At 42.5% G+C, this 27,060-nt stretch overlaps 1 protein-coding gene across 1 annotated transcript in view; it reads left to right on the forward strand.

The window, feature by feature from the left end:
* Positions 1-27,060, forward strand: part of LOC144680673 (CUB and sushi domain-containing protein 1-like) — a 2,611,816-nt gene that overhangs the window by 2,401,967 nt on the left and 182,789 nt on the right. Inside the window, exon 50 of the mRNA XM_078541910.1 lies at positions 25,686-25,871. Coding sequence (XP_078398036.1) covers positions 25,686-25,871 — 186 coding nt within the window. The remainder of the gene's footprint in view (positions 1-25,685; positions 25,872-27,060) is intronic.

A 27,060-nucleotide genomic window follows, 5' to 3' on the forward strand; every position in this document is an offset into this window, starting at 1 on the left:
CACCAAAAAAAACGCATTCTTCCAGGAAGTTTTTTTTTGGCATTTAACTACTAAGACATCTCCTAATATTGCAATTACAATTATGTTTGCTTAATTATGATATTTTCTAGTTGTTGTGTTTCATAGGTATTTATATAAAATAATAAACTGCACAAAAGCAAATAATTTTAATGTTGAATTCCGGCATCATCACCCCTAAGCAATGTACAGTGACAGTTCTGCAGCAGCCTGCCTGTTATTATTCCTTTCTCCTTCCTTCACCAGCCCCTGTGGCCCCTGCCCAGAGCCTGACTGCTACCCACACTTCCCAGTGTGTCAGGATCTCACGCCTTCACCTTCAGCCTGGCCCCTCTTCTTCCCAATCTAATGTTGCCCAACCCTTAGCAACAAGTCCCATCTGTGTTCGTAATGCCAGCCAACCAGTGCACCTGATGCTTCTCTTTGCATAACTGGAGATACTTTACACTGGACTGGGGCCTTTGCTGAAATGGAAAAAGAAAGAGATCACGCAACATCCACACTTTGACATGATTGTGATGTTGTTACTACATGATTCATTCTCCCCCTTCCTGAACAACCTGAAGGATCAGGACTGAACACCCTGCCCTCATGCACACACATGGCATTCTGGGTAAACCTCTTTCTGGGCAAGGCACTAAGTATGAGTGACTGTCCCAGAATTTGTTGTCACGATAAAGGTGGGGCTAATGGCTTCACAGGTTCTTCATGAGCAAGTGGTATAGCAACTTAGGATGAGGGAAAGATGTGAACTTAAATGTAGAAATCAAACAGTTACAGTCAAAGAAGTGCCGCTCTGCACTTAGCTTCCTGAAAACGGAGTACCTCTGTCTGCCTCACCATTGAAATGCATCAAGTGGTGTAAAGATGCTAGATTTGTATAGCGAATACAAGCGGAACTCAATACAGAAAGTTTAGCCTTGTCCATTCCAGTCCCAGAATCATTTGTAATGTTTTTATAACTGCTAATTCCTGCCAAACAACCTTTGCGGTGCTGAAAATTAACTATTCCAAATGTGGAGTCTCATTGCTTCAGGTTTTAATTGTTGTTAGAAATAAGAAATGTAAAATATATATTTTTCTACTTTTCCTTTCTTTTGTTCTCTTCGTATCCAATCTTTCTTTCCTTCCCTTTACTTGTCTTTCCGTACCTGATTTATAATGAATTCATCCTCACCCTTAATACATGCCTTCTCAGTCCTTGCGCTGTGAATTTCACAAACCTTAAGCCTTATTGGTTAAGGAGATCACCTTGTTCATTGCCCTGTTCTCTCAGACCCCAAATGTCCAATCTCCCCCACTGCACCCTTACCAGGTCATATCTTCAGCAGCCTACCTCACAAAAAAATCTGAACATGCAAGGGAAAGGGTAAATCTAAATGAAGGCAAACATTGTTATATGCTCCGCTACAGCAAATTATGATCCATTCTCTGACAGCAACCAATATACAGAAACAGAGAGGCACACAGAAAGAGAATAGGCGAGACACACAGTGGAAAGTGGGAGGCATATTTGAAGGGATTTTTAAAAATTCTTTCATGGGATGTGGGCATTGCTGGCTAGGCCAGTATTTATTGCCCATCCCTAGTTGCCCTTGAGAAGATGGTGGTGAGCTGCCTTCTTGAACTGCTGCAGTCCATGTGGCGTAGGTGCACCCACAGTGCTGTTAGGAAGGGAGTTGCAGGATTTTGATCCAGCGACAGTGAAGGAACAGCAATATATTTCCAAGCCAGGATGGTGTGTTGCTTGGAAAAGAGCTTCTAGGTGGTAGTGTTCCCATGTGTCTGCTGCTCTTGTCCTTCTAGATCGTAGCAAACATGGCTTTGGAGCCACTTTGGAGCTCCTTGTCTAAGGAGCCTTGGTGAGTTTCTGCGATGCATCTTGTAAATGGTACACACTGCTGTTACTGTACGTCACTGGTGGAGGAAGTGAATGTTTGTGGAAGGGATGCCAATCAAGTGGGCTGCTCTGTCCTGGATAGTGTCAAGCTCTTTGAATGTTGTTGGAGCTGCACTCATCCAGGCAAATTCCAGGAGTATTCCATCCAGGAGTATTCCATCACACTCCTGACTTGTGCCTTGTACATTGTGGCCAGGCTTTGGGGAGTCAGGAGATGAGTTACTTGCTGCAGGATTCCTAGCCTCTGACCTGCTCTTGTAGCCACAGTATTTAAATGGCTAGTCCAGTTCAGTTTCTGGTCAATGGTAACTGCCAGGATGTTGATAGTGGGGGATGCAGTGATGGTAATGCCATTGAATGACAAGGGGCAATGGTTAGGTTCGTTCTTGTTGGAGATGGTCATTGCCTGACACTTGTGTGGCAGGAATGTTACTTGCCACTTATCCGAAGAGATTGGAGACCAGAGGAAAAGGATTTGGAGAAGGAGTGAGATTTAGAGCTTACAGAGTTCGATTTTGACTTTTGGCTGACCAACTGGTGGATAAGTGCTTCCTGGTCATCTATATTTACAGTTGAAGAGAGTGTCACAATTTTGAGGTACTGACCTCATTTAAATTGGGCTGCTAGCTGTGCAATGTCAAGTAGGCATCCAGGTACTTCTCCCCAAATTCAGGCTGCCCAGTATCAAGCTACCTCACTGCCAACCAGATGAGTGCGAGGTTGTGGGCCATGACCACAGTGATAAGGGGTGGGGTGAGGGATGGACGAACAGCAGAACTGGAGAATCATCGTAAGGATCAAAATCCAACTCAACACATCCTACTCCCTGACCGATCGCACGTTAGAAAGCAAAACGACCAGATGAGATTTCACCCATGATAAAAGTGTAGCTAGAAGGGAAAGCCCCCAACACTGGCAAAACAGAGACTGGGAATTCACATCCACAAAATTCATATGCAAACAATGTACCACACAACAATCATGTGCTCAAAACCATGTTGTATGAACATGTTTAGTATTTGCAGCTGAACCTCACTGATCTGAATTCCTGCACTGTAATGTTCATATACTTAAGGTTGCCCTTAACTCGAAAATCAGACACAATCCACCATCTTTGTTGATCCATTGGTGCTTGTCAGCACAATTCTATTTCATTATTCAAGTCTAGGTGTCAAACTTGCTTCCTGATGGATATTGTCCCGTAACACGCAGAGATCTGTTCCTAATCTAGAACTCTTACCTTTAGGGTAAACTCGATACATATATTAAAGGCACCAGGCGTGATAGTAAAGATTTATTTTTGCGACAATGAGCTTGTTTCTTGTACCTCCTACCTCACAAGAAAACTCATGTAATTTTATCACATTTACAATTCATGTAATTTTGTCGCATTCAAGTGAAGCCAAGATTTATTTAGTCTTCTACTATGCAATTTTGCTTTAAATAGCAGCAGTGGCTATTTTTGGTAAATACTCAACTCATTTTGAAATGTGACTGAAGCAAACAAATCTTTCAGTGCAGTGTTCCAATGCTGCCACCTTGTGCCCATAAAAATTACTGCCACGCAAATTGCCCTTTGTTCATCAACAGACTTGCAGCATATTTATGCAAATAGTATCATTGCATTCATTATGGTGTTCCCTCAAGCTGGCTTGTTGCAAGGCTCAAACTACATTTTCTTTCCTTTCTATTTTTAGGTGTCCCATCCTCATGTTATTTTGTGGATAATCACTCGGGAACTAGGCTGATGCGGTGTCGAAGACCTTCCAGTGGGATTGACTGAAGTCTGGCAGCAGGTGGACTGTCTGGCTGGAGAGGGAACCTGATATGACAAACTCAGAAATGGAGAAGCAGAAAAAAGTACTTTTGAAATTGGAAACCACATGTTAGCCTCAACAAGAAAAGTGACTGTCAGAAGTTGCATGTGCAGCCTGCTGATATACCAACACATTGCAGTATGGAAAGGTGGGACCCACTGTTCCCCACACAGTGAGTCACTTCTTATTTTACTGGGATGTGGGCATCATTGGTAAGGCCAGAATTTATTGTCCATCCCTAATTGCCCTTGAGAAGGTGGTGGTGAACACCCACAGTGCTGTTAGAAAGGGAGTTCCAGGATTTTGATTTAGCAACAGTGAAGGAATGTCATTTGATGCCTGGGAGATGAGCTAATCAGGGTTGACTAATCTGGAGTCTATTTTTTAAGTTTTCTTTTTTGGGCCTTTCTTGATAACTGAACTAAGAAACTGATATGAGAAACTTAATCGAACCAGTTACATCGATGCTTGTGGGGTACAAGAACATGGCAAAGGCCTGTAATTCTGCAGTGAATCTCTCATCACCTGACTTCCCAAAGTCTATCTGCCATCTACAAGGCACAAGTCAGGTGTGTGGTGGAATATTTTCCACTTGCCTAAATGAGTGCAGCTCCAACAATGTTCAAGAAGTTCAATACCATTCAAGACAAATTAGCCCGCTTGATCAGCAGCTGAGCCACCACCTGCACTCCCTCCACCACCATGACATAGTGGCAGCAGTGTGTACCAACTACAAGATGCACTACAGCAACTTGCCCAGGTTCCTTAGACAGCACCTTCCAAACCCATGACCGCCACCACCTAGAAGGACAAGGGCAGCCGATACATTGGAACACCACCGTCTGCAAGTTACCCTTCAAATCACACACTACCCTGACTTAGAAATATATCGCCGTTCCTTCACTGTCACTGGGTCAAAATCCTGGAACTCCCTTTTTAATAGCTCCATGGATGCTCCCCACCACCTCCTTGAGGGCAATTGGGGATGGGCAATAAATTCTGGCCATGCCAATGATGCCCACATCCCAGTAAAATAAGAAGTGACTCACTGTGTGGGGAACAGTGGGTCCCACCTTTCCACACTGCAATGTGTTGGTATATCAGCAGGCTGCACATGCAACTTCTGACAGTCACTTTTCTTGTTGAGGTTAACATGTGGTTTCCAATTTCAAAAGTACTTTTCTCTGCTTGTCCATTTCTGAGTTTGTCATATCAGGTTCCCTCTCCGGCCAGACAGTCCACCTGCTGCCAGATTTCAGTCAATCCCACTGGAAGGTCTTCGACATTGCATCAGCCTAGTTCCCTCTTTAACTTTCCTTCTCTGCAGATGGTCTGGCTTCAGTCACAGTTTCACATCAGAAATCTAGAACATGAAGGATTGTGAAGAATGAGGTCATGTCACACATCGTTCTGTTCCATATATCTAATTTACGCATTTACTGAAAAAAATTTCCTGCATTTACCATTTTATTTTGTCAACCTTAAGTTGAAACTATTATTCCTTGCTCTGAATTTGCATGCCACAGAAAAACATATTTGAGATATTTGTCAAGTTCCTCAATCTGAAATGCTCATACATGTGTCAGTTCACCCATTCATCAATTGTTGTCAGGGTGCAGAGAGGTCGGGAAAGGGATGCCACTCTCCTCCCTGTTGAGACCAATTAAATTAGTTTTAAAGCTCATTGGAGGGGGAGTGTGGAATTTTGAAGATGTGCATGGGTTTCAGGAGGTGTCTGTTGCAGACCTGTTGAAGGGAGATGAGTACAAAGTGTGGAGCCAATTATGGCTGGCCCAGGGAATTGTCCTAGACCTATAAGGGGCAATGGGGGACTCAGCACTTAGTGAGGAGATACCCTTGGTACTGTGTAGGTGGCGGGGAGAGTGAGCACTCGGCGCTCAGGCGTTGAATGGGAGTCATCACCCCCTTCCCAGAAGGAAAAAAACAATTCAGACCGATACTCTTATTTCCCAGTTTTTACTGATGTTCCATTTTAAGATATACAAGACCAGTTTGAACCAGTATTCTTATTTCCCAGTTTTTACTGTTTTTTCCTTCTGGGTTGGCATTGTTGGGGCAGAAGAGCAGGGAGCAAGGCTGCCAAGGATGATGAGGCACAACAAGATCTACCACCAAAGACAAAGCTACCTGGAGATGACTGACACCAATAGGAACATAAGAAATAGGAGCAGGAGTGGGCCATTCCACCTTCAAGCCTGGCCCACCTCAATTAGATCATGGCTGACTTCTACCTCAACACCATTTTCCTGCGCTATTCCCATGCCCTTTGATATCTTTAAACCAGTTTCCCATCAGAAGCTGGTTTCTGACCCAAAGCTAACCTGACTCCTGTTTCCTGTCTTTATGGTGAAAATTCAGCCCATTATCTTTCTCTTAAATAGGGAGACAAAACTGCTCCATATGCCTATGTTATGGCACAGCTGATGGTAAATGCTGAGCTGCCCAAACCCCAGAGGGAAACTTGAAACATCTGCCTAAACGGTTTTTACAATTTGTATAGAATGAAGAGAGGCTCGGAAATCAGGAAATTATGTCCCTGACTACTTCTGATGATTTTGTAGTAACGTAAACATTTATTAAAAGAAGAAAAAAAACACAATTATACTTAAACAGAAGAATGGCTTCACGCAATAAACATTACTTTAAAACAGTTCCACAAGATCTTAACTTAAAATCTATAGAATTCCAGTAATTTTTATCCACACAATGCCTTTTTTCCTTGGGGTGTCCTCTGAGGCAGACGGCAACTGGGTCAGGTCTGGCCTTGTTCACACTGTCTTGGAGTTCTGCCCAGTTACCCTGCTGTCTTCTGGGAGATCTGACCAGCTATCCTGCTGTCTTCTGGGAGATCTGACCAACTACCCTGCTGCTTTCTGAGAGATCTGACCAGCTATCCTGCTGTCTTCTGGGAGATCTGACCAGCTATCCTGCTGTCTTCTGGGAGATCCGACCAGCTACCCTTACCTAGGCATCAGTATGTATCCCTTCCCTTTGATCTTTCCATTGTCTCAACCAATCTCTTTCGAAATGCTTTCTTCTCAGACTTGCTTAGACTTGTAAAAACAAACTTACCCTATCTTTACCTTGCTTACACCTGTTACAACCTGAATATATCCCCCTTTGAACTATAACAACTCAATTCAAAAACACCCCTGTTGTTTTATGAAAAACTCTGATTGAAGTTCCTCTTGGTTCATTAACATATCAAAACCACTTCTTACTGTTGGCTTTAAACTCTTGTTGTCACTCTAGCTCTTAATCCAATTACCATATTTACACCCCCAACAGCCTGACTTCCCATATATAATAAATATGACTGACAAGGTTACTAACAGAACAAAAAATACATTTTCTTGTTTTCTTGACACAGAATAAACTGAGGCAGATATAGGACAGGATGTTCCAGTCCCGCCCGCCATGGGAATCATCATGGGTGGTGCGGAAAATTTGACGGACCAGCAAAAGGTCCATTGACTTTGGGCAGGAATTTCCGGTCCCATGGCCGATGAGACCAGAAAATCCCAGCCATAATTTTACAATTATTCATTTTGACTTATTTGTTGCATTGCGTTCCAACCTTCTGTGCATTTACCTAGCTACTTATGAAATCTTTACTGGCAATTTAATGATCTATCTCCCTAAACACCTAGATCTTTGTTTTCCCATTGTAATATTGCGAGCATATTTCCATGAAGTATATAATCCACACTACCTTTCCCCTGTCAAATCTTAATACTGTATAGTTCTCCGTATTACGTTTTCTACTTCACTGCCACATGACTAGTTTCTCCAGATCCCATTCAATTGTAAGTTGATTATTATTCCCGATTGCTCCCAGTTTGAGCAAGTCTAGACACTTTGAACATGATTAGATCCTCCGAATCTTTTATAAAGATCCTACTCATAGTGGTTGTGGAAAGAGTTCCTGCGACAGATCACTATCAGCTTCTACCACTCGTGCAACACAACGTGGTGCCACCCAATCCATTGCCATGTTCTGCCATCCTTCCCATAAGTCCAAACCTTATGCTGTAGTATATTATGTGGGACAATGTCAAACCTATTCTGGAATCCAAGCATACAACCATAACGCTCTCAACCCCATTTGTTGCAGTGGTTATACCCAGAGCTGCAGTAATCTTCCATGTTTCCAGATCAAGGTGTCTTTTTGTTTGTGGTCAAGAGAACTACATGTAGCATAGAGGAAAGCAGAGATGGCCACTCCCTTGGCTTGGATGCGTCACCACTCCTCGGGTGTTTGGAGAGGATGGTGATGTGCTCGTATCTCCCATTTATATGTGCTGGAGATATACTGTGGAGTGACTGGTGTTTTATGCTCTGAAGTTGTAGGAACCGTGTACAAAACCTTTGCTGTGCACCATGTGCAGCAAAGTCAGTTATGTTCCTTGAAAACACACTTACAACTTTACTTTCTGTAGTGAATAGGAGAAATTTCCTTCCCACTTTCTAGAAAACAATCACACACAGACACAACTTACTGGGAGACTGGAAGAGCTAATTCAGTCAGCAGGGAAGAACTCATTTCAATTTGACACCACAGTGAACGTTCGCGTAATTGCAGTAGGTTAGACATCTTCTAGATAGTAAGATTGATTCCATGTGCCTTGTCTTCATTTTACTGCAGTGATAACATCATTTATACAACACTGACCAACATCGCCAGTACACAGGACACTGATGCTTCATGCATTTTATGTTACTTGTTTTCATGAAAATCCAATTTCTTTGCAGAATGAATAGATATGTGAATGTCAAGCTGTGAACAAATGTATCTTTAATTAAAAAGATACATTTCGAAAAAAAAGAAATTCATATCTGAATTTTTACTGCTGGCGATGAAATACTGAAGTCAGATCGCAACAAAAAAAGCAATTACCTTTTGAATTCTTTCAGAGCTGTTCCCTTACTGACTTTTAAAAGAATCAGTAGTGCAAACATGAACTGCAGTTTGCCTAAACTGAGAAAAATATGTTTTAAACAAGATGTCAAAGCAGTTTCAGAACATTGTGGGGAAAGGAAGCGGCCTCGTGCACATTGGATTTGCATATGTTCATTGAAGACATAGGTTGAATTTTAACCTATTAGGTCAGGTAAGTTTCTGTGTAGGTAGCAGGTTAATATACCAGAACTGCCAGCATGTGGGGAAGCTGCCAGGAACCCACAGATTTAAGGCATTTAACTCAAGCGCTTTCGATAGCATGTGGGAAATTCCAATGGGACCGGACAGTCTGACATTTACTTGTGTGAAATGGAAATTACCTGCAGTTTTAACCCTGGATTCTGTTTTAAACTCTGAACACACTGGCTTCCTGGAACTCAACAGGTTGAGCAAGGTAAGAGAATAGCAGGATTTGATGGGGCTGAGCAATTGACAAGCAAAAAAGGCTTTAAATAGTGAAATATGACAGCTGCTTCCTTCCCTAAGTGAAAAGCTTTTGCTTACAGGACTTGTTCTGAGAGCGTGCTTTCACTGCTTTGGGGGCGATTCCCAACACCTTGGAAGTCATTTCTGACTCATATGAAGTTTTTTGCTTTCGATCTGCCAACCTTCATATCAACATGGGAACCACATATGCAGCCTTGGACTGCTGATGAGGAACAAGAGGAACAGCATCAGCAACACCAACATGAACAGGAGCAACACCAGTCCTTTTGCGCAGTGGACAGAGGGGATGAGGCACAGAAATGCTGCTCACAGGAGGTAACATCCTCAAGACAGGATATGCAGGCGGAGGATAAGTTTCCCAGACATCCTAGGATCACCAGTTCATCAGGAGGCTTCGACTTTCCCATCAGGTCATCACTGACACTTGCAGCCTCCTGGAAAAAGGCCTCATGCCAAGTGGACCAGGTGGGCACACTTTGCCAGTGGCTGTCAAGGTCAGCAAAGCCATGAATACCTCAGCCTTCAGCTCTTCCCAGGGATCGGCTAGTGACATCTGCAGGATTTAACAAACTGCCCGCAAATGCATCTCCCAGATGATGAATGCCATGTTCCCCAGGGCTGGCACTTATATGCACCTAAGTGCTGATGAGACCAGTCAGAATGAGAGGACAATAGTTTTCAGGTTTCAAAGCTGTCTGACACTCAGAAATACCAATTAGATAATTTCTTTCAAAAAATAATTTTGGGATACAGTGTGTGAGTAACTTTTGTACATTTCACACAGCTACTCTGCCTTCTCAAGGTCCAGTACAACACAACTGGGTTAAAATGCCCTCTTCTGCTGCTTTATTTTAATTCTCTCTCTCTCTCTCTCTCACATAATCAATCCACTCTCTTCCTTTCCCTCCCTTCATTTCTTTTTCTGTGTCTAATTTGACTCTCATTCACCCAATTTGTTTCTCTGTTATTGTCCCTGATTCTTCTCTATCCTTGTTTCATTGTCTTTTTCATTCATTTACGGGATGTGGGTGCCACTGGCTAGGTCAGCACTTATTGCCCATCCCTAATCAGAAGGTGATGGTGAGCTGCCATCTTGAACGGCTGCAGTCTCTGTGGCCTCGGTACATCCACAGTGCTGTTCGAGAGGGAGTTTCAGGATTTTGACCCAGCGCCAGTGAAGGAACATTCCCAAGTCAGGATAGTGAGTGACATGGAGGGCAACTTCCAGGTGGTAGTGTTCTTATGTATCTGCTGCCCTTGTCCTTCTAGATAGTAGCAGTCATGGGTTTGGAAGGTGCTGCCTAAGAAGCCTTGATGAGTTTCTGCAGTGCGTCTTGTAGATGGTACACACTGCTGCCACCATTCGTCAGTGGTGGAGGGAGTGAATGTTTGTGGAAAGGATCCCAATGAAGTGGGTTGCTTTGTCCTGGATGGCGTCAAGCTTCTTGAGTGTTGTGGGAGCTGCTCTCATCCAGGCAAGTGGAGAGTATTCCATCACACTCTTGACTTGTGCCTTGTAGATGGTGGACAAGCTTTGAGAGAGTCAGGAGCTGAGTTACTCACCATAGAATTCCGAGCCTCTGACCTGCTGTTGTAGCCACAGTATCTATATGGCTAGTCCATTTCAGTTTCTGGGCAATGGTAACTGCCAGGATGTTGATATTGGGGGATTCAGTGATGGTAGTGCCATTGAATGTCAAGGGGCGATGGTTAGATTCTCTCTTGTTGGAGATGGTTGTTGCTTGGCACTTGTGTGGCGCGAATGTTACTTGCCACTTGTCAGCCCAAGTGTGAGTATTGTCCAGGTCATGCTCCATTTGGACATTTGGTTAAGCAGATAAATCATTGGACACAATGTTCTTGATGTCCAAGATGTGACATTGATGTTGCTGTCTCATTATTAATTCACATTTCCAACAATTTTGGCACTAAAATAGTGCATTCTGAAGGGTGAGGAAGAATAGTTCACATCGCTCACTGTGAGATGCACCATGATGGATTCTACCACTTTACCATTATGTATACTGTTGTCACTACACTTGAAGGATACTACTTGGACACCATGAAGCAGTCTTGTATAAGTTACAAGGAAGTTATTATTAACAATAGTGAACTATGTACATATTTACAGTAGGTATGGAGAGGACTCCATACTAAATCCTTACACATTGCTACTCATGTCTAGACTGGCCCTAGCTCTAGGCCATGTGGCTTCTTATATCACTGTGGGCAGTACTGTACTCAGTCTTAAATTAATCCTTGAGTTACCAGATCTTTCTACTACATACAATCTGACAATTCCTGGCTCTGTGTTTACTCTAAAATTGCCCATCTCTGTCCCTTCTTAAAGAAGGAAAAGAACGATTTGCATTTCAATAGCACCTATCATGGTCAGGACATTCCAAAGCTCTTTTCAGCCAGTAAAGTACTTTAGAAGTGTAATGACTGTTATAATGTGAGAAACACGGCGGTCAGTTTGCACACAGCAAACTCCCGCATACAGCCATGTGATAATCAAAAGATATCTGTTTTTGTCATGTTGATTGAGGGATAAATACTGCTGAGAACACCGGGATAAGTCCCCTGCTCTTATTCAAAACGGTGCCTTGGGATCTTTTACATCCACCTGAAAGGTCAGACAGGGTCAAAAAAAGATTAATTCATGAAATGTGGGCATTGTTGGCAAGGCCAGTATTTATTGACATCCATATTTGCCCTCAAGAAGGTGGCGGTGAAATGTCTCCTTGAACCGCTGCAGTCCATGTAGTGGAGGTATACCCAAAGTATAATGGGACGTTTTTAAACATTAAAGTTTTTATATAAATGCAATTTGTTATTATTGCCGTCCTGTGTGTTTAATGTAAGTCAGCTATCAGACCAGGTGAGTGAACTATCAAGAAAGATTGTGGAGTTAACCCGACCCTTATATTCTTTTTCTAACAACGAGTGCACAAGCATTGTTTCCTGAAGGCATTGACCATTTAAAATATGCATCAGTTCAGAAACTGCTGGGACCCGTCCTCATACGGATCTCAATACTAGTGTGAACATGCCTTTCAGATTCCAAATGGTTACTGTGCCATTTGTCCATGGAATCTTGCAGGGCATTGTTATCTCAGAAATCACACTGTGGGAACTGGCAGCAAATGTTTTTGTGCATTCAAATGAACTTCCTTTGACCAGCTATTTTTAAAAAGGCTCTAAGCCATTGACGATAAATTGGTTAACATCTTTGATAAAGTAACAGGGAAGCTCATATGAATATTTTATTGCGTCTGTTACTGAAACTTCACAGCAGGATTTCAACTGCAATGAAAATATACTGGGAATACCAGAGATTAGCAGCAAAGGATAAGGCTTTCTGCTTCTATCTGAGAGCCATCACCTTGTATTTGAGCAAGATAATTCATTGTCAGAAGAAAGGAAGTACATGCTTTCTGAAGTATGAAAAGCAAAATGAAGAAAATTGTGAACTTTTTACATATTAAAAATATCTGAAGTACTTCTTCATGTTTCTCTTGACTTTTGTTTTAATGTCAATGTCAATGATTAAATGTTTGGTTTCTGTTCCTGTTTTATTTTCATTTTGTTTTAGAAGTATTTATGTTTGTCCCCAAAGATCAATAAATGGTTGAAGAACAAGAGGAAGAGCAGTGCAATGGAAGAGTATAGTGTAGAGCTAACATAGACAGAATGGCGTCATTTTAACTTTTATCACCAGTTGAGAAACAGACGATAATGAATTGACTGCCTGTTTTGCACTTCACAACAGTTTTCTTACCAGGCTAGGTGTAAAAGGGCAGCGATTTGCCTTCTGCCATTTTCACGCTGCAGCTAGCTAAAATTTAAATGAATGGCCTCCAAATTCTGCAAACTGATGTGGTGCAATCATTCTGCCCTTCATCTTCCCTTGTTATTTTGTTCCATCTTTCTATTTCCTCAAAAGCCTATACTTCCACCTACCCCCTATCAAACCAGGAATCTAGTTCACATATTAGACTTATATCTTTTTTTCTGTCAATTTTTTTTCTTTGCTTCCAGACACTGGATAGAGAGCCAAAAAAATAAAAGGACCTGGGGAGAAGCCAAGCAATGGAGTTGGAAAAAAACACAATTGGAATGAAAAATAATGAGCTAATCTCAATAGTTAGCAGTCTATTTAACAATAAGATGACTTTCTGCTGCTTCTTTTGACTTCTATTTTGTTTGGAGTTGTCACAAAACTGTTTGATCACCCTTCTCCATCTCCCCTTGTCAGCCACACATTCCTCTTCCAATCCTGTCTCTGACCACCGCATCTTTTCATCTGCTCTTAGACCTGCATCTTCTCCTCCTTCCTGCATCATCTGCATCACTCGTCTCACCCACGTTTTCTCTATCCACAACAGGTGACCATACCATTTCAGTCTCTTCTCAGCTTCTTTCTTTGATTCTCCCACCATCTTCACTGACCCCATGATATGGTGCTTTCTGATTTTGCTCTTTCTCATTATCCAACACATCCACCTCAGCATCCACATCTCATAAATATCCAGTAACTGTTCCTCTTTTCTTGATGTTACCCAAGTTCCTGTACTATATAACAAGGCTGGTCTCACAGCTATCTTGTAGATTCTTCCTTTCAATTTCAGCAATGCCTTTCGATTAGATAACACTCCACTGCACTTCTTCCAATTACTCCAACCGGAACTGATCCTTTTTTTTATTCTTTCACGGGATGTGGGCATTGCTGGCTGTGCCAGCATTTGTTGCTTATCCCTAATTGCCCTTGGGAAGGTGGCGGTGAGCCGTCTTCTGGAACTGCTGCAGTCCATGTGGTGTAAGTACACCCACAGTGCTGTTGGGAAGGGATTTACAGGATTTTTTGACCCACTGACAATGAAGGAACTGTGATATAGTTCCAATTAAGTCGCGGTGTTGTGTGGCTTGAAGGGGAATTTGCAGGTGCTGGTGTTCCCATGCATCTGCTGCCTTTGTCCTTCTAGGTAGTAGAGGTCATGGGTTTTAAAGGCAATGTCAGAGGACCTCGCTGCTTAATTTCCATTTCCACAACTCCATCTTCTGTCACCACTCATCCCAAGTACTTAAAATTATTTTTACTTTAGATGACTGAGTTTAGTAATCACTTGAGCTACTCCTTAATAGTTACCTTCCTGTCAGGCACATTTGCACAGAATCACAGAATTGTTACGGTGCAGAAGGAACCCATTTGTCCTTCGTGTCTGCACCAGCTCACGAATGAGCATTATGACTTAGTGTCATTTTCCTGCCTTTTCCCCATAACCCTGCACATTGCTTCTATTCAAATTATCATTTAATGCATCTTGAATGCCTCAGTTGAACCTGCCTCCAGCACACTTCCAGGCAGTGCATTCCAGACCCAAACCACTCATTGTGTGAAAAAGTTTTTTTCTCACATCACATTTGCTTCTTTTGCATCTTTAAATCTGTGCCCTCGTGTTCTCGATCCTTGTACGAGTGGGAACGCTTTCCTCCTATCTACTCTGTCCGGCCCCCTCATGATTTTGAACGCCTCTATCAAATCTCCTCTTCGCCTTCTCTCCAAGGAGAACAGTCCCAACCTCTCCAATCTATCTTTGTAACTCAAGTTTCTCATTCCTGGAACCATTCTTGTAAACCTCTTCTGGTCTCTCTAACGTATTCACATCCTACCTAAAGTGTGGCGCCCAATTAAATAAAAATCGGCTGGGCAGAGTCAGAAGTTTAAGAAGAAAAACTGCAGAGTAAACAAGAAGCTGCTGAAAAAAAAGTTACCATGAAGAAAAACAAAGAGCAGGCAGTGTAGATGAAAAGGTTGCTGTCCCTTTAAGTTTTAAAGAAAAATGGGTCCCGATCGGACCATAAACCCGCTGGGTCTCCCGGAGTTCAAGGGAAAAAAGAAGAAATCTGCAGAGTTTAAAGGCAGCAATCGTTGTAGTGGCTTTCTTTTTAAAAAGTTTTTAAAGTTTAGAAAGCGCAGTATCTACAAGAAAAGAAAACAGCCATGGACAGAAAATTGGAAGAGACCCCAGAGAGAGGGAACTCTGCCTAAGGCAACAAGAAACCCCAGAGAAAGGACAACTCTGCCGAGAGCAACAAGAGACCCCAGGGATAGGGCAACTCCCAATAAAGTGCCATGGGCAACAAAAGACCCTAGAGCAAGGGCAAAAAAGACCCCATAGGGAGGACAAAAAAAGACCTTAGAAGACAACAAAACACCCCAGAGAGAGGGCAACAGAAGACCCCCAAGTGTGAGGTAACTTTAAAAAAAGCATAACGTACAAAAAGTAAATGAAGCAGCTCTACAGGAAAATGTTCGCATCAGAGCTGAACTGGAAGATTAAAGCACAAGATTCAAGTTGAGTATATACCTTTGAAAATGTGCATTAAACTAAAATCCTCAGTGAGTCAAGCTATTCAATATCTGAACAAACAAATTTCAGAGGCGACACAAAGGTACCAGGAGGAGATAATGATCCTCAATTCCACAGTTGGCAAATCAAAGCAGGAGTTGGGAAAACTCAACCAGATGTGCAGCCAGGCAAAGCAGCAGGCAGAAAAGGCATGCAAAGAAGTTGCAACCCTGAAAGACTCCTTGAAGAATCGAAGTATAGCTATGGAAAGACATGAGGGGCTACTGAGGATGATGAATGTTGCTTCAGAAAAAGCTGCATTGGAACTATCAGTGGCAATGAAGCGATGCAGTGAACCCAAGAGTGAGTTGGCAAGATGTCAACAAGAAAATAAACAGTTGAAAGAACAGTTGATTGTCCTTCAAGATCAAATGCCAAAATAATTCGTAACCATTCAGCAACATGAAGAAATGAAGACTGCCTTAAACAGCAGAATGGAAAAACAGCAGAAGAAACTCGAAGAGACTCTACTGAATTACAGGAAAGCTCTAGATGAAGCAAGTGAGCTTTGCAAAGAAAAGGAAATCTTGTTGAAAGACCTTCACATGTTACAAGAATCCCTTAGGACAAAGTTTATTCTTCTGGAAACTTATGAAGAGAAGGAAAATGAATTTAACGTCACTCTAAACAAACTGAAGAACCAGTTGGCAGAGAAGACTCAGCAAAGTTCAATAGTCCAGCTGGAAGCCAAAAGCTGCAAGAGCAGACGAGTTGTTAATAAAGAGAAACACAACTTGAAGGAGCACAAAAAGTGAATCAAATGGAGTTAACCAAGTACGATAAACAAACAGTACTACTACTATTCCTCCAAATGGGACAGACCAGGGTGTGGAAAATCTGTCAAGCTCAAAACCATCTAAATTTATAAAGCCAGAGACTTGAGATGGGGGAGAAGGGATAGACTTGGGGCGTGTTTGGCTGCATGAGTGGACAACATGGCAAGAAGGCCAAAAATTGGTTTCCCATCATCGTGAAGCCAGTTTGCAATCGTTCGCTCTGCCTGTCAATGGCATGCCATGTTTCCCACCGTCGGACATCAGGAATCTCATTGTAATTCATTTGCATATCATTATAAGCCCCGCCCATCGGATGGTTGCCTTACCCTGGCAGCACGGATGAGATCATTTATCCTCTGTCTGCATTGGTTGGCCAACTTCTTCTGTGCTGCATTGGCACTGATCATCACTGCCATCGCCTACCAAACCACAGTGGTAATGTTGCTGCCCGTCCTGTGGCCAGAGAGGGTGGAGGACATCCCAGTGGGCCTCCACGTTGTCCAAAAGGCGTTCAAGGGATGCGTCACTAAACCTGGGGCTGCAGTCTTCTTGCCTTTCAGGGCCATGTCATCTTTGCCACAATCCTGGGCTGGAAGTACTGAGAGGTGTGCGCGCAGCTGCACTTTAAATATGGTACCCGGTGTGAGGAAGCGGCGAGGTGACAGCATAGTGGACGAATCGGAGCCCATCGAAACGGCATGTTTCCCAAGAATGCATGATTAATGCGGGATTGGGACGATACGGCGTGAAAACCCGCCATTGCAGCCGGTGGGTTAGAAGTCTGTTTTCTGACCTGCTTCCGCACTTGGTGCAAATCTGGGACAATTCCGCCCATTGTATTACAAATAGTTATACTATTTTGGAAAGGAAAATTTCCTTTGGTGAAGAAAGGGGTCTGTTGTTTGTGCCTGCACGCTACTGTAATGTAAATGTGCTCGGCAGAGCAAAGATGAATGTGGCACTGGAGAATAGCACCGCCCATGGTATGATGTATAAAGCCACATGGTAATAGACTGAGAAAGCAGTCTAGAAAGAACACTCATGGAGACAACAGCTCCATGCATGACTACACCTTGGATCTGTAAATAGTTAAGAGTCAACGATAAATGGTTCATGTTTAAATATACAAGCCTTAAGATCTCAACATTGAGACATATAAAGATCCCATAGTACAACACGTCCTTCAAACTGCGTGAGAGAGAACTTCGGCCCTCAAGGGACAGGAAGACTGATGTTTTTGAAGTAAAAACAGAAAATGCTGGACATACTCTGTGGAGAGAAACGGTTAGGGTTTCAGGCCTGTGACCGTTCATCTGAACTGGGAAAAGTTAGAGAAATAATAAGTTTTGAGCACGTAGGGTCAGGTAGGACAAGGGCCAAAGGAATGTCTGTGATTGGGTGAAAGAGAGGAGGGATTGATTGACAGAAGACTTAATCTTCCAGCGTCAAAGAGAATGGTGATGGGGCAAGAAAAGAAACACCTAGACCAGATGTGCTGCTGACTTTAAGCAAAAAATAAGAGATAAAACGAAACATGCAAAGAAAATTAAACAAAATGAGCACTGAGATTACAGTCTGAAATTATTGAACTTATTGTTGAGCCCTGAAGGCTGTTAAGTGCCTAATTGAAAGATGAGGTTCTGGTCCCCAAGCTTATGTTGAGCTCCACTGGAACAGTGTAGTAAGTAGGCCGAGTACAGAAATGTCAGTGTGAGAGCAAGGTGGTGAATTAAAATGTCAGTACAATGAAAGCTCAGGGCCATGTGTGTGAACTAAATGGAGGTGTTTCACCCAGTCTGCATTTGGTTTCCCCAATTTAGAGGAGATTACGCTATGAGCAGTGAATACTTAAGAGTAGATTGAAAAAAGAACATGTACATCGCTGTTTCACATGGAAGGAGTGTTTGGGGCCTACAACAGTGAGGAGAGAAGAGGTTAAAGGACTGGTGTTCCATCTCCTACGTTTGCCTAGAAAGGTGCTGTGGGAAGGGGACAGGGTGTTGGGATGACTCACGGGGTGAGTGTTATGGAAGGAAAGGTCCCATGAGAATGTTATAAAGGGGAAGAAGTGGTTTGTGGTGGAATCGTGCTGGAGGTGGTGGAAATGGCAGAAAATGATCAGTTGAATACGAAGGCTGGTGGAGTGGAAGATGAGGACAAGGGGAACCCTATTGTTCTGGGAGGGAAAGGAATGGGTGAAAGTAGAAGTGGGAAATGTGTCGAACATGGTCAAGGGCCCTGTCAACTATGGTGGGAGGGAATCCTCTGTTAAGGGAAAAGAAGACATGTCAGAAACGCTGGTGTAGAAGGTTACATTGTCAGAACAGATGCGACGCAGACAGAGTGAACTGGGAGAATGGAATGGAATCCTTACAGAGTGTAGAGTATGTGGAAGTATAGTCGGGGTAGCTGTGGGTGTCAGTGGGCTTATAATGAATATTACTTGATAGCTTATTGCCAGAAATGGAGACAGGGAAGTCAAAGAAGAATCAGAGATGGACCATGTGAAACTGAGAGAGGAATGAAAATTGGAAGCAGAGTTGATGAAATTTTGATTTGAAGTTTTTTTCAGACTGTTGTTTTTGCTTGTTTTAAGGTGGACTATGCAATGAGGTAAAGCACTGGACTTTCTGCTTTGGAAGCAGGGTTCATATCTGGTCCTCTCAGCCCATGGCTTTTATATTAAATTAATCTTGGCAATACCCAGTGGGTATGTGCTCATAGCACCAAACTGCCCTGAATGTGACACTGATTGATGACAGGATAGTTGGTCTGGGATATGAAAAATTGTCACATTGGTACAGTAATGGGTGCTGTTCTGAGGATGGAGCTGTGGCTTATCGTTTAGCCACAGTGGAAAAAGTTCTGCTTTACATTTGACAATGCTATACCTGACCCAGGAACCCTCAATATTGAAATTGACTGCCTGAAATAGAAAACATTCCACTCGTCATTACCAACATCTGTCAACTTGACAAACATAAAATCTGCAAAAATATGTAGAGAGATAGTAGAATCATAGAACGTTTATGGCACAGATGTAGGCCGCTTGGTCCATCCTGTCTGCGCCGGCTAAAAAAGACGAGTCCCCAACCTTATCCCACTTTCTAGCCTTTCGCCTGTAGCCCTGTAGGTTACACCACTTCAGGTGCACGTCCTGGTACCTTTTAAATGAGATGAGGTTTTCTGCCTCAACCACCCTTTCAGGCAGTGAGTTCCAGACCCTGACCACCCTATGGGTGAAAAAAGAATCCTCATCTCCCCTCTAACCCTTCTACCAATCACTTTAAATCTATGCCCCCTAGTCGTTGACCTCTCTGCTAAAGTAAATCGGCCCTTCCCATCCACTCTATCCATGCCTCCCACAATTTTGCACATCTCAATCAAATCTTCCCTCAGCATCCTCTGTTCCAAAGAGGCCCAGCCTATCCAATCTTTCTTCAATTTTCCAGTCCTGGCAGCATCCTTGTAAAGCTCCTCTGTACACTCTCTAGTGGAATTATGTCCTTCCTGTAATGAGGTGACCAGAACTGCACACACAATTCAAATTGTTGCCTAATATTTTATATAGTTCCGGCTTAACCTCTCTGCTCTTATATTCTGTGCCTTGGCTAATAAATGAAAGGATTGCATATGCCTTGTTAACCACCTTATCGACCTGACCTGCTACCTTCAGGGATCTGTGCACATTCACTCCAAGATCCCTCACTTCCTCCATACCTCTCAGTATCCTCCCATTTGTTGTGTATTCCTTTGTTTTACCTTCCCAAATGTGTCACCTCACACTTCTCTGGGTTGAACTCAAGTGCCACTTTTCTGCCCACCTGACCAGCCCATTGATGGAAAATGGATTTTAAAGTTGATCACCAGTTTCACTCCAGGCTTGTTGTGGTCTGTTATGAACAATAATAGGGGCTTTTAGATTTGTTTCTTACTCTGAGGGATATTTCAGCCAGATTAAATATGAAGGGGCATCAGTTATTCTTTTGTATTATGCAGTGATCTAACCATATACATTGTTTTAGCTGATAAATTCCAGTTAAAGCTGCTTCGCTGGACAGGATTTTATGTTTTGTGTCAGGTCCCCAACATTGGAGTCAGAAGTGGCTCCTGATCTCGCAGCGTGTCGAGAGCAGAAACTGGCATTGATTTTGCCTAGATTGGACAATTAATGGTCAAAAAACACACTCACCATCCAATTAAGGATGATGGGTGGGCTCTCGTGGCTGGATGGCCAATAGGAGGCCCTCCAGCACGGAAGGAGCTGCAAACTGCCAGAGCAGGTAAGAGACAGAGGGAGCCTCCATCTTGAAATTAGGCACCTGCTGACCTCCATATCTCCATTCCCACCGCCATAGCGAGGTGAAAATCCTGTCCTCTGTTTCATTATTTTTATGTTAGATGTTGATGAATTTTCAAAATAGCATCTTGTACTTTATTTTAATGATTTTTTTCTGATTTAACCACAGTACCACAGTGTACTGCTTGACAAATTATATAGAAAATAAAGCACAAGAGCCCAGCTCGTCTATACTTCACACAAACCACCTCCCATCCCTCTTCATCGAACTCTTATCAGCATAATCCTCTGTTCTTTTACTCCTCTTGTGTTTATCTCGCTTTCCCTTAAATGCATCAGTGCTATTCATCTCAACTGCTTCATGTGGCAGCAAGTTCCACATTCTAACCAATGCCAGGATAAAGAATTTCCACCTGAATTCCATATTGGATTTATTGCTGACTATCTGATATTTATGGTCCCGTAGTTTTGGAACCCAGATTAATATCAAATTCAATCGCTATCTGAATTGCTTCTTGATATTTCAAAACTGTTCAAACAATTTTACAGCTTTCACAATGCTTGTATTTTTTTAAGTACAGCATCATTTTTGGAACAGTATGATCTTGGACCCAGAGTGTGCTGAATGCACTGTGAAATTGTGTTTTGTGGGTTGCTGCTGTTAATGGTCACAGAGTGCTTTTCATACATTCTTTGACTGAATGTGGTAAGGACCATTCAAACAGCAGTTGCAATACCACTTTCAGGTCATTGTAAAATGTCCTCAGGTGTCCACATTCATATCATTTACAGTTCAGGTCTCCAGCTGACTTCCAGGCAGACTAAAGACAAGCAATGTGAGGCACTGCCCAGGAAGCTGTCATACAGCATTTGGGTTCAAACCTAGTGCAGTGTGACTCCAATCCAAATAAGATTAGGAATTTCTCAGGTGGTCTGTTAAATCTCCTGGCCTTTATAAGCGTACCACTGAATCTTTGTAATGAATGAAGCTGCCTACTCACTCCTATTATTCAAGAATAGCTGCCGGGGAAGACGAGCTTTGTGCATGCTTTCATAGAGCGAGGCGCAACCAGGTGCAGCCTGTACTGTCAGACGGGACTTGTAGCTGTGTCCACTATGCAGTTATATATCTCTGTTCAGTAGAGTTGTGTAACAACAGCATTATGAAATTTATTTAAAAAGGCAATACTGTCCTAAAAAAACGCTTGCCAAACTTTCTTTACTTGCTTAAAAAGACCCAAAATGATGATCAGGAATCCACTCAAATGCATGACAGAGCCTTATCATTGTGACGGAAGAAGGTCTCTGAATTCTCACTCTTGTTCCTCTCCAAGTACATTTTTACAAAGACATTGAGTTTTTGTACTGAATAATGCTTTATTGGATATCGCTTGAAGTTATATTTCTCAACTTGCACGTTGGAAAATTGTGGTTACTGGCGTTCAATATCAGGGATGTTTTAGTTTATATTATGCACAGCACCATGAATATTTGAGGACCCTAATCTTATCAGTCATTTACTGTAATCTATGTGCATCAAATAAGTTTAATTCGCTGTTATACTTTTCACATATTTAAATATCCTTTGTATTACAAATGACCGTGGCCCAACTAACATAGTGGGACATATCTCACGGTGGTGCTGCAGTCATTCCACTATAGTGTTTCTTTTAGTGAGTCCGAGATTTTCCTTTTGTGCCAGGTAGCATTACCAAGGACACTGACTTATCAGCATTAAGGCTACGAATTGAGAAGAGTGTCCCAATCTGGCAGTAGGGATGGGGCCTCAGAATCTAGCAAAAATTTCAGAACAGAGGAGCAAGGAAGTCCCAAGATTCCAGGAGGGGGAGATTCTGGAAACAATGAGTTAAGTCCTGGGACCACTGGGGGAGGGGGGTTCTGGTAACTGGCAGCAATGGGGGGAGTTGACCTGTGCAGGAAGAGGGCCAAAGAAAATGGGAGCCAATCCTCACTTTTGAACTGGTTTACAACCCCATATCTCATTTCCTACAATTAGCGTCCTCCTTGTGTTTCTGCTCATGCCTCAAATCACTTGAAAGTAATTATTTTGCTTCTTAAAATGTATGGGCAGATATCACAAGGCTGTGGATGCACTCTCATCCTATGCCAGATGTGTCTAAACATAAAATACATCCTTTAGCACACTATTAATGAGTTTGGTGACTTCAATTTCCATACATAAAAAGTTACCGCATGAAGCATGAATCCAAAATTAATTATTTGTGCAAATTCAAAGCATTTACGTAGAAAAATTCCTGTGCCTCAGAATGATTCAGAAGAGAGAGTTTTTATCAACTGAATATATATGCAACCAAAATAGAGACAAACAGCTAAAAGAGTAATCAATTCTCGATAAGCCATTTGTTTTCTGACCATAAACAAAGAAATTGCAGACGTAGCCTGTAAGAACTGATGTGAATCTGAGCACTTCATGACACAATTTAGAAAACATATTCAAATATCAAAGCAAGAATTAAAAACAATAGCTATAGGATATCTGTTAATCACAAGTTGTTGGATTGCTATAGTGCTTGTTGGACACTAGGCCAGCCAGTTAACACAAAGGGTCAAGCGGTTAACCCATCTCTTTGAGTTGGATCTGCTCCGAGAATCTTGGATTCTCCAATTAATTTGCCTGCCTGCCATTTTTCCAGTTGCAACTAATGCCAACTCGCAGGCAGACCCCAGCAAGGAACTAGTTCATAAACAACCTGTGGCATTTTATATATTGGAACTCCTTTATAAGATCCTGACATCCAGATGAAATTGACTCACCAGCAATGTCTGATGAAATAATCTTTCCACATAATTTACTCAAAGCATTTTAAAGGATCAATTAAAAAAGGCGCATAATCCAAAATCAGATCATTTTTCAGTATCTGATTGAATTTTCCTAATCTTCCTAATTTCAATTATAAATTTTCCAATGATTAAGCTGCGGTTCCCTTTAAATGTGCAATTGCTTGTGTGTTGGGATTTGTACCGGCAAAATATGCCATCTCAAGACTTTTACATGCAATTGGATCTAAACTTTCTAAAATGTGTATTGAATGCACATATGCTAATATCGCTCTGCTCCCACTTATAGTGATTGCTGTCCATACCTATATTGTTCACACTCCACTACAGCAGTTCTCATCCTGATGACATGTTGATTAGGGGATTATATTTAGCACCCATAATTTTTTGGCAAAGTAATTCAATGACAGCTTTTAAACTCTAAGGTCAGTGGGAACCAGATTTTTGGGGCCCAATTTAACTCATTCAAAATGTTAAAATCGGGCCCATGGAAAATTAAAATTGCACAAGTTAGTTACTTAATGTAAAATTGATGGGCTCAGATTCTCCTGAGAAAGCAATGAGGAAACCCACCCAAAATCAATGGGCCTTTAATGGTCTCTGCACGTCAGGTCCCAGTAATGTCATTGGGAGCTGACAGCAATTTCTCACTAGGTGGCATGAATGGGAAGTGACAGTAAGCTTCCAGTCAGGCCAACCCAGTGACAAAGATTGGGCTCAAAAAAAGTATGTTTTTTTTACTTTCCTTGAAGTGCAGGAGTGCTCATCGAGGCCCCATCAGAAAACCTTAGATCTTCCCTGTTGTAAATTCTACCCACCAGCACTTGCCACCCATCCAATCTCCAGATGGCCTGACACCCAATCCCATGGCTTATCCTGGTGTCATTGGGTGGCCTCTGGGCAATGCAATTTTATGCCATGATCAGGTGAGGTATAGATGAGATCCTGGGCCAGAATTTTACGTCCCATGGGTGGGTGTGCACCCGACCTGATCGGGCGTGTGTCCTGACATCACTCGTGCGATATTTCGTGCGGCGGGCGCACGCAAAAGTCGGAAGCATGCCCGTTGACAATTAAGTGGGCGATTAAGCCCATTAACGGAGCAATTGTGTGTGAATTTCCATGACCCATCCAATGTTGTGGTGGACGAGCAAATTGGCCAGGCAGACTTTGCATATTTCATCAAACCTTATCCAAGGGCGGGATGAAATTTCCGTTAGGAAATAAAATAAAAACAAATATCTGGGAACAGCGATTTTATGAGATATGCTTTCAGGTGCCTGATTGTGATCCATGGATATTTTTTGCAGCTTTTTACAGCTTTATTTCATTATTTGCAGGCCTGCAGCTCCCTGAGGCAGCAGTCTCTCGCAGCGCTCGCCCACGCCCACGGTGACGTTGCTACCCACCCTCTTCCCACCCCCACTCTGGCAGTGCCAGTGTGAAATCGCAGTCAGGGGCCAATCACGGTCGGAGGTCCATTTCCAGGCCGCTCCCTGGACTGCCGATCACGTGTGCCCGATGACCGAAAAATTCGGACCCTGATGTTTAAAAACTCCAGGTTTCATTTCTGGAGCATTAAGTGAGTTTCTATTTGCTACTCAGCCAGCCTAAAACAAGCTCAGAGTTAAAAATCGGGGGACTTGGATTTTGCTGCTGTCCTTTTGTTTGCCAGTGCTAAGTAACAGTACCTCCAGAGCAAATTAAACCCTATGGCTTTTATTTATTTACTAACCGTACTTTTTATCCATTATAGTGGTGGTCTTCCCAAGGGCAGCTCCTCTGCTCATTTCTCCACACCTTGTAATCCTGCACTTTCTCTTCCTGAAGGATCCTCGACCTGTAAGCAGCCATTGTTCCTCAAGGTTCTCATTCTTTCTGCCATCACCATTGAAAATTTGCTCCTTTGACCATTGGGCATGGTTCGGAACCCTGCACAAGGGACCTTTTCCTAGGCCTGAAGGAAAAGAGCAGGGATGACCACCCGCTGAGGCCTCAAATGACCCCATTGCCCTATTTTGTCTATTATTAACTCTATTTTAGTCATTGTAGAGAATATAAATAGCTGTATGATTAAAACAATCATCATCTTGTAAAGTGTTTGTGATTCTTTCTAACGCACCTTTCACAACTGATGCACTTTGACTACCTTAAAAAAAAATCGGGAAGTTTGTCAGGTTCAAACTAAATTTAAATTGCATCTTTTGTTTCAGCAATCAGTTGTGGTATTCCCAAAACTCCTGGAAATGGCTCGGTCTTTGGCAGAGATTACAGCATGGGCAGCAAGGTCAACTACCGGTGCAGTGAGGGTTTCACACTGGAATCTAGTCAACAAGCAACAGCTGTTTGCAGAGAAGATGGAGTATGGAGTAATAATTGGAAGACTCCGCAATGTAAACGTGAGTTTCTATACCCGTTATATGATGTATATATATTTTTGAGTGGAATGTGTGCAGCTCTTCTATAACATTTTCTCTACATCATCTAACAGAATAATTTATCGTCAAAATTATTTCTAACTAGATGGATTCAAGATGACCTGTTTCCAGTGAAATCAATGCAACACTTAGTGTTTCTTTTTCTCATACCTTTGAAAACGCACTGAAAAACCAGATGCCTCTTCTAGCTTTCTATTTTGAGAAAGGTGCCTTTAATTTGCAGCTCCCTTAGTGTTGGGATATATCTATCTGAAGATTTTGTGCCTAGTCAACCCATTGTATGTAAATGTGGGTTCTCCATAGGTGTGGAAGATCTTTCAAATCCTTATTTTAATGTATCCCTTGCAGGTAGTTCAGATGCAATATCTAAAACTGGGACAGTTACTTAAATCTCAGGAAAGTCTATTCCTATTTAAGCAGATATATTTAAAAAAGAAAGATGTACATTCACAAAGTAATGTGTGCACAAGCACCAAACACCCCACTGAAGTAAAAATGCAGTCACTGTAGTAACGTAGGAAACACGGCAGCCAATTTGCACACAGCAAACTCCCACAAACAGCAATGTGATCACGAGCAATATAGCCAGCTAGCAGCAGATCAGGCTGGATCACATACATCCATATCGGGTCCTGCTTTTGTCTGCTAAAACTGTACGCTGTTCCATGATCATCCTGGAATGTAAAGATAACCACACAGCACCACCCGATCACCCCTCCCATCTCCAGCTTCTTTTCTCTGCTGCAGACCGTCCTCTTAAAGTCCTCTCCTTCACTCTCATCTCCAAAAATAAGTGCGAGCAGCTCATGAACTTCTTTGTTACCAAAATCGAGACCATCCATTCAGATGCCCCTGCTGCATCCCACCCTTCCTTTGGCCCACCGGGCCAAACTTCCCCTAAAGGCCCACCCTGCCCAAACCCTAAACTCGCATCCTTCTCCAGTTTCCCTCCTATCTCCTCTCATACCTCCTCTGACTTCATCTTGTCCATAAGACTCATCTCCTCCCTAGATTGTTTTCCCACCAAACCTCCGCTCCTGGACCCCATGTTAGCTGATATCGTTAATAGTTCTCTTTCTTCATGTGTTGCCCCTCTCACATTTAAGTCTGCTGTCATCACCCCTCCCGCAGAAAACCAACTTTTGATTCT

The sequence above is a fragment of the Cetorhinus maximus genome, chromosome 5 (assembly GCF_964194155.1).
Source record: "Cetorhinus maximus chromosome 5, sCetMax3.hap1.1, whole genome shotgun sequence".
Taxonomy (NCBI): domain Eukaryota; kingdom Metazoa; phylum Chordata; class Chondrichthyes; order Lamniformes; family Cetorhinidae; genus Cetorhinus; species Cetorhinus maximus.